The 8,428-nt window shown below is 34.4% G+C and overlaps 1 protein-coding gene across 1 annotated transcript in view; it reads left to right on the top strand.

The window, feature by feature from the left end:
* The first annotated feature begins 854 nt into the window (after nucleotides 1-854).
* The window catches only part of LOC100478520 (killer cell lectin-like receptor 5), a 10,345-nt gene continuing 2,771 nt past the window's right edge, over nucleotides 855-8,428 (top strand). Inside the window, exons 1-7 of the mRNA XM_034645071.1 lie at nucleotides 855-969; nucleotides 1,349-1,483; nucleotides 3,327-3,398; nucleotides 4,450-4,563; nucleotides 5,622-5,693; nucleotides 5,846-5,997; nucleotides 7,899-8,005. Coding sequence (XP_034500962.1) covers nucleotides 936-969; nucleotides 1,349-1,483; nucleotides 3,327-3,398; nucleotides 4,450-4,563; nucleotides 5,622-5,693; nucleotides 5,846-5,997; nucleotides 7,899-8,005 — 686 coding nt within the window. The 5' untranslated portion in view covers nucleotides 855-935. The remainder of the gene's footprint in view (nucleotides 970-1,348; nucleotides 1,484-3,326; nucleotides 3,399-4,449; nucleotides 4,564-5,621; nucleotides 5,694-5,845; nucleotides 5,998-7,898; nucleotides 8,006-8,428) is intronic.

Genomic DNA, 8,428 nt, shown 5'->3' with positions numbered 1-8,428 from the left:
TATATTAAAAGATTAAGTGCAATATATTTTTAGGATTTACTGTAAGACTAATCTGAACTGGACATAGAAGGGTGGAAAACATGACAACTGCCTATGTCTAAGGTATCTTGTGTGGTTTCAACCAGACTGACCTAAATACACATTCGTTTTTATGAGGTTATAGCCCCAACGATGAGAAAGAATCTTATGTCTATTTTTGTTTAGGTACAATATCTATTTCTACTCACTACAGATATTGAGCCATGGGAGGCTAATAAATAGCATGCAGATTGTTGGTGGCTACCCAATGTTTTTTCTTTAAATAGAACTTGTTTTTACTTGAAAAAAAAAAAAGTTGGTGGAGGGAGGTGGTACCAAAAAACCTTAAGCCGAACTGTTAATATCTAGATCTATAGATTTTATTATGTGGTCTATATCTTCAATAGCTATTTATTATAGGCTGTCATTTAAACCTATTTTTAACAGGTATCTGATATTTCCAGTATTGTTCCTTTTCTTATTACTCTAGTTGTCTACACTCTTAGTTCCACACACCTATGACTTCCTTCAATATATCCTCAATTCTCATGAAAATTTTCACTATGAATTATCAATTACAATTTTTTATGACAGTGGCTTTTCCAGATTGTTACTTGCACAAACCAGTTGCTATTTAAAAAGTGTGTTTTACATAATTTAATTAAGTAGGAACATTTTTTTTTTAATTTTTGCAACACTGTTAGAAATATATCCAGTTATTTTCACATTTCCTTTGTGGTTTTTACCAAAGTAAGTTAGTCTCATACAACTGTAAGTAGCTGCCCCACTTAGACTAGGTCTGGACTTTCCATCAACTCTAGGAGGATAGTAGAGAACAAATCTCTTCATTCACCTACCAACATCTTTGTGGGCTCTTCTTCACTGCTGGGATAAGAAATCATCTAGAAGGCTTCATAATGTCCAATGCTGCAGACTCTGAGCAGCCTCCAGGTATTCTTTTTAATTCAAAATCCTATACCATTTTAATGAAAATAACATTTAATTATCTTTGTCTATCATCACTGCTGGTTATGACTATAACAGGGGCATAAGTTCTTATATTTTCTTTAATATTTTTCATATATACTGAAAGGATGCTTTTAAATAAAATTAACAGAAATAAGGATCTGTTTCCTGGCTCAACTTAAAGTGTAATCAATCATTTAAATAGTTTTAGCTGAGTGGGCTGTTGGATGGAAATGTGGTTTGAATGTCTACTACAATAATTGTTCAGCAATTTTTGAAAATAGTAATGAATCTCTTAAAATAAGCTCTAATCTCATTTGCTTTACAAGATTATAAATTAATTATGTATTTTTTATGCTAAAAGAAATCGCAGAGCAGACAGAGACAATACCTATTGCAGACTTGGAACCATCTCCTGACCTTCCTCCCCCTCCTCCTTCTTCTCCTCCTCCAGCAGAGGATGAACAGAGCCCAATTTCTGAGCCCACCAGGATGAACGGTACCAGATTTTATGCATTTATGTTCTGTCTTTGTTATCATAAGGTACTTCTTCACCTGATTTTACTTTTCTCTAACTGTTGCTATTTGGGAATTTTACGATTTAGAGAAAATATAGGGATATGGAAGTAAAACAAAAGCATATTTTCTCACAAAGACATTTGAAAATTTCATACATTAAGGAAAATATTCAAAGATAAAAGAAACCAGTTGTCCAAATTTAGACATGTTTCCTGACATGAGACTGACAGACTTAACCATGATCAAAATTCAAAATTAAACATGATCATGATTTAAATTTCAGCAAATTTGTAAAAAGACAAGAAAGGTAGAACCCTACTATATGATTGCCTCTTTTTGATCAAAACAAAACATTTAGTAGAGCAGGATTTCTCAATTTCAGCACCACCGACATTTTGGGCTAGATAACTGTTGTGGGGGATGGTCCCATGATTGGAAGACGTTTAGCAGCACCTCTGGCTTCTACATACTAGACACCAGTAGCACTTACCCTTCAGTTACGACACCAAGAATGTCTCTAGACATTTGTAAATGTCCCTGGGGACAACATTGCCTCTGGTTGATAACCACCATTACATTATTCAGAAAGTTAAAGAAATGATTTGGATGTTAGTTATTAATATAACCATTCCCTTTGATGGAGCATTTCACCTTATTTCAGAAGTGCAATTCTTCTGAAGTATAAATACTTTTATTTTTTACACTAGAGTCTATATGTTTATTTCAGAAGGAAATAAATATATCAAGAAAAGACTATAAACAATGATGGCTGAAAGTCTGGTTTCTAGAATGCAGCAGTGTAACACATTATTGTAGTGAAACTGAAGAAATTATAGGTGATGTTTGACCTAAAACCAAATATCATCCAGTTAAAATATTCCATTAGATTTGAAATAATTCTTTAGAAGAATATACCACCAGTCAGCAGTTCAAATAAAGAATTCTATCTTAATAATAACAGAGATTTAAAATAATTAAGTACTTCCCCATCTGGTTATATTAGTGAGGATAAGGTAATCTGAACTGAAATTTTATACCTGGTATTTAAGAATATTTAATACCTGTATGTAAAATTTCCATCTGTGTTGGAAGTCCCCAAGATCATGCTCAGGTTTGATGATTGGGAGAACTCACATAGATACATGCACTTATAGCTAAGATTTATGACAATGGAAGGATACCAAGCACAGACAGCAAAGGGAAAAGGCACTTGGAGTGAAGAATGGTGGAGACTACGCTCAAGCTTCCAAGGGTCTTTTCCCTGTACAGTCACATGGGTCACACGAATTCCTCCAGTAAGTTGTGACAATGTGTGTCAAATGTTGCCCTTCCAGGAAACACATTAGAGAATTGGTGTTGAAGATCTTTATTGGGACTGATTACATAGGCAACCTCTGGCTGACATGCAACAAAATTCCAGACTTCCAGAAGGAAAGTAGGTGTTCATCATAAACTACATAGTGTGCACACACAGTTCAAGATTAGTGGACCATTCTTATCAATAACTGTGGTGGAAACATCTTGAAATCTAGGTTTCCAGATGCCGAAGGCCAACCTTACAACCAGACCTTTCAAAGGATGGTAGTCAGGTTTGCTATGCTAACTCATTTCTACACACCCTTTTAAGTAAGATTTTTTTTCTTCACATTTAACTTAAAAGTTTATAATTCACACATTGGATAATATTAGAAAGTTTGGGATATTTTAAGAGCAATAAGAAATAGAAAATAATGGTATTAATCTTTCAAACAACAGAGCTCACAATATCTCTGATCATCACTTACTCTGTTTCTTAGCTGCTTCTTTTTCCTTTTCTCTGTTAGGACTTGCTCCTGTGATCCTGGGACTCTTCAGCCTGCTGCTCTTGATGTTGTGTGGATTCTTTGGTTATCAGTGTAAGTCTGATTAATTAAGGGATGTTTCTGGCAAACATTTTGTTGCCATTGAAAAAAGAACAGGCAAAAAATGACATGAAATTTTCGCAACTTTTTAGTATATGAATGAATTTAACCTTGTGAACTCTCAATAACTGCAATAGTTTTTCCAGGGAAGCAATATTATTGCAATTACTGTAGAGATCTTGATAATAACAATTATTATTATTATTATTTGAAAATTACAACTTGCTAAGAAATAAGCTTAATAAACTTACAACTCTATTTATTTAGAAATCAGAAAGTAACTTCTTTTATAATTTGTTCCAATTGGTAATGTCTCCAACAGCCTAAATTAGATCAATAGAATGTTCTTATTACTACTAAAATTATTCCCAACTGGTAATTTAAAAGTAAGTGTTCCTCTTTGATTGATAACACTAGTTTGATACTCAAAACTATAATTTTTTTTTCAAAGATTTTATTTATTTATTCGACAGAGATAGAGACAGCCAGCGAGAGAGGGAACACAAGCAGGGGGAGTGGGAGAGGAAGAAGCAGGCTCATAGCAGAGGAGCCTGATGTGGGGCTCGATCCCATAACGCTGGGATCACGCCCTGAGCCAAAGGCAGACGCTTAACCGCTGTGCCACCCAGGCGCCCCAAAACTATAATTTTGATCAGGCAGTGAAATTCTACACATTAGATCAACCAGTCATGATGCCAAAAGATTTATTCAAGGTGATGTTTGCCTTTTTTGTTGTCTGTTTTAATTGAGTTGGACCATTTTTCTATTAATAGAAACATGCATTCAAACTTACAAGGAAATTATGCTGATATTTTAGATTGAGGCATGGACTTTAGAAATAATAGTGAATAAATGAAAGAGTATTTGGCCAAATAACTTTCTACAGCTTTTGAAAACATTTATGGAGAACTCTAGTAAGTAGAGAACTAAAAAAAAAAAAAAAAAAAAAAAAAAAAAAAAAAAAAAAAAAGATACTTTATAATTGAATACACTGCTGTTTCATAATTAAGCATGTGGCTTATATGTATTGGGAATTCTTGTTTAGACTTTCAAACTGTGGAGGCATCAGCAACTAGGATGAAGATCCTTCAAGAACAGATTGAGTCTTCCCGAAACGAAACTGAAATTAGGATCCAAAAAGTCCTTGACCAAAATAAAGGTAATGTGAGAGCTAGAACAAGCTCTCTTTACAGCATGTTAGTTGTTCCTATCGCAGTCCCACAACGGTTGGTTGCATAACATAACAGGAGCTCTCTGACACAGCAGTGTGGCAGTTTTGATGGCTTCTTGTCTCTTTTTCCTGTCATCTTCTGAAACTAACACATTTATGAGACATAGCCTCCTATTTTAATTAGCTCATTCACATTTGTTCAATGCACACTAACTGCCAGTCACCAAGCTGGTGAACAGTATGAACCCTGCCCTTAGGAGGCTCGGGAGAAAGCAGATAAACCAAAAATAAATCAAAGTGTCCAGGTGTGAGTAGAGGTATGTGCAAGATATTCAGGGAGCATGGGAATGGGAGAGCTTAAATATCTGAAAAATCATAGTGTTTACATAGTTTCTAAATGCCTCCTAAGGAGAAAAGTTTAAAATACTAGTCATCATAAAGCTTCTTTTATGTTAATTAATTATAATATAAAATAGTCTGTTTATGATAAAGAAATATTTACCAAGGCCTTGCGTTACAATGTGAGTTTGTTTCCTGCGAAGTATCAAATCTATATTGAATAATTGAATCAACCATTTGAGAGTCCTTTAGTGATAGGTTATGTTAAAAGACAGGTTTCTTTCTTTCTTCTTTTTTTATTGAGGCATGCTTAACGTAAAACATAAACACTGTGTAAGTTTGAGGTGTATGACATGTTGTTTTAATGCATTTACATATTGCAATATGATTACTACAGTACTCTATCATCATCACATAATTATCATTTCAATTTTGTATTGAGAACAATTAAGATCTAGTCTCTTAGCAACTTTGAATTTGTAATACAGTATTGCTGACTATGACCACTGTGTTGTGCATTTTAAAAGGCTGGTTTCTAAGCAATTGATTATTTCAGCTAGAGATGAAACTAATTCAGAAGAGAAGGGGACTGAACCAAAATTACTTGTGTATTTTTCACTTGAGAATTTCATTATTATGACTTTTTAAATAGTTAAAAAAATTATCTGATGTAATGTTATTCTCATCTATTGTCTTGTCCTATGCAGAAACCCTAGAGAGGCTCCGAAACCAGAATGATTATCTCATTGAGGATTTACGAGAACTAAAGGAGAAACAAGGTAATTTGGAAGAAATTGAGAAAATTCTGAGTTGATAATAATTCTTTTTTTAAAATAATGGTCCTTAAAAGGGAAATGTATGAAGCAATAAGGCCTTGTTTGTGGGCTCCCAGGGTCTGTGGGCTCTGAGCTATAAACATATTCTTTCCTAGGAGTCAAGCATGGACCTTCTCTGAATCACTGGGTTCGGTTTGAAGACCACTGCTACCATCAAACCATGGAAATGGTTCCTTGGTTAAGCTGTTTTGATCTTTGTGTCTCTTTGAATGCTACATTTTTAAAGACAGGAGGGAGTAGATTGAAGGTGAGATTATATTTTATTCTTTGCTTCTGGGATATGAATACATAATACGTACCAGTCAAAGGAAGTGTTCACCTGCACCTCAAAAAGCAGAGAAAGGAATACTCTATTTCCCTGTAGAAATACTCTATTTCCCTGTAGAAATATCGCATTTCCTGTTTCCTCCGCATGCAATGTTCTTCTCTCCTATAACCATGACTAACTACTTCACTCCTTCAAGTATGTCTTCATTCAGTTATCACCTTCTCAATGAGACCTGCCCTGAGAACCCCATTTAAAATTGCAACTTGTGCATCAGTGCCCACCTTCCACCCCCTGCAGATGCCCTCCTCTGTACTCCTAGTCCTTCTGACCCTGCTCTATTTTTTATCTTTTCCTTGCCTTGCCTTGCCTTTTATTTCTTATACTATTTTAATCGCAGTATAGTTAACATACAGTGTTACAGTAGTTTCAGGTGTACAACATAGTGATTCAACAATTCTATATATTACTCAGTGCTCATCATAAGTGCACCTTTTTTTTTAAATGAATTTATTCTACTTAATTCAGTGACCAAACTAATGAAATCATTTTTTTTTATAAATGTACTCTTTAATCCCTACCACCTAATTGACCCTTCCCTCCCTCCTCTATGGTAACCAGCAGTTTGTTCTCCATAGTTAAGAGTAGGTTTTTGGTTGGTCTTTTTTTTTTTTCTTTGTTCATTTGCTTTGTTTCTTAGATTCCACATGTGGGTGAAATCATATGGTGTTTGTCTTTCTCTGACTGGCTTATTTTACTTAGCATTATACCCTGTAGATCCATTCATGTTGCAAATGACAAGATTTTATTCTTTTTATGGCTAAGTAACATTCCATTGGAGATATATGATATATATATATACATATATATATGCTGCATCTTTATCCATTTATATATTGATGGACACTTGGGCTGCTCCCATATCTTGGCTATTGTAAATAATGCTGTGATAAAAATAGGGATACATATATCTTTTCAAATTAGCGTTTTAGTGTTTTTTGGGTAAATACCCAGTAGTGCAGTTACTGATCATAGTGTAGGTCTATTTTTAGCTTTTTGAGGAACCTCCATAGTGTTTTCCACAAGGACTGCACCAGTTGCATTCCCACCGATAGTTTAGGAGGGTTTGTTTCCTCCACATCCTCACCAACAAGTATTGTTTCTTGTGTGGTTGATTTTAGCCATTCTGACAGGTGTGAAGTGATATCTATTGTGATTCTTTGCTCTAATTTCTTTTATAGAATTTGTCACTTTTTTTTTAAAGATTTTATTTATTTACTTGACAGAGAAAGAGACAGCCAGTGAGAGAGGGAACACAAGCAGGGGGAGTGGGAGAGGAAGAAGCAGGCTCCCAGCAGAGGACCCTGATGCGGGGCTCGATCCCAGGACTCTGGGATTACGCCCTGAGCCGAAGGCAGACGCTTAACGCCTGAGCCACCCAGGCGCCCCAGAATTTGTCACTTTTTTACATATTATTTGTATATATGATGTTTACTTCTATCTCAACCCAATCCCCCCAAATTGGGAATTTTCTCATTTTTGTTCAATAATATATTTTAATCTAGAAGAATAGGCACAGAGTTGAATAAGCGATAAAATGAGTTAAGAAAAGTAATTCATTTTTAGTGTGCAGTGTCCTCTTGAATATACAATTTTCTATTAGCTATTTTTTCTTTTTCTTCGTATTTAATTCCTGGTTTGAGAAAAGCACAGACACTACAGAACTACATACATTTTTGATATTTCCTTTATCAGTGGACATATATAGACTGCAGTATTTTTATTTTTATGATTCTTTACTTCTCACCTGACACAAATTCCATATTTTTCATCTTTAATGTGCTTTTAGTATTGATAGTTTTGTATCTGTTGGTTCCATGCAGAATATCATGGAATTAGTTACAGGAAATCGTACTTGGCTTGGCCTGTCTTACAAGGAGGAGGACAATGATTGGAAGTGGGAGGATGGCTCCTCTCCTTCTTCTGAGCTGTAAGTTTACAATATATAACCCAATTCTTTATTCCCTTCTCAATATATTTTTTTTAAAGAGCTTGAGGAAATATAGAAGATTACCAGGGACAGAATTTGGACATTTTTATTTCTTGCTTGTGTTACTTCATATTTTACTGTTAGCAATTTTATAAATCATAAAGCCGTTTAGATATTTCATAATTGGTGTAAATATGCTTGTATTATTAGATGATGTGATTAATTATAATTTTAGATAAATGTAATGTGGAGAATATTATTATATATAAACTTTGGGACATCTCTGTTGTTCTTAGAAGAAGTACAAAATTGTCACTTTTTGGCCACAGAATGTGAGTCCTTTTTATGGTTTTAAGCAAGTGTTGGTCAATTATGATCCAGAAACATTGCGTTAAGCAACTACAACAAATATATATATATATA

The sequence above is a fragment of the Ailuropoda melanoleuca genome, chromosome 16 (genome assembly GCF_002007445.2).
Source record: "Ailuropoda melanoleuca isolate Jingjing chromosome 16, ASM200744v2, whole genome shotgun sequence".
NCBI lineage: Eukaryota > Metazoa > Chordata > Mammalia > Carnivora > Ursidae > Ailuropoda > Ailuropoda melanoleuca.
The sequence above is the reverse complement of the archived record's forward strand: the minus strand, read 5'-3'. Positions and strand labels throughout refer to the sequence as shown.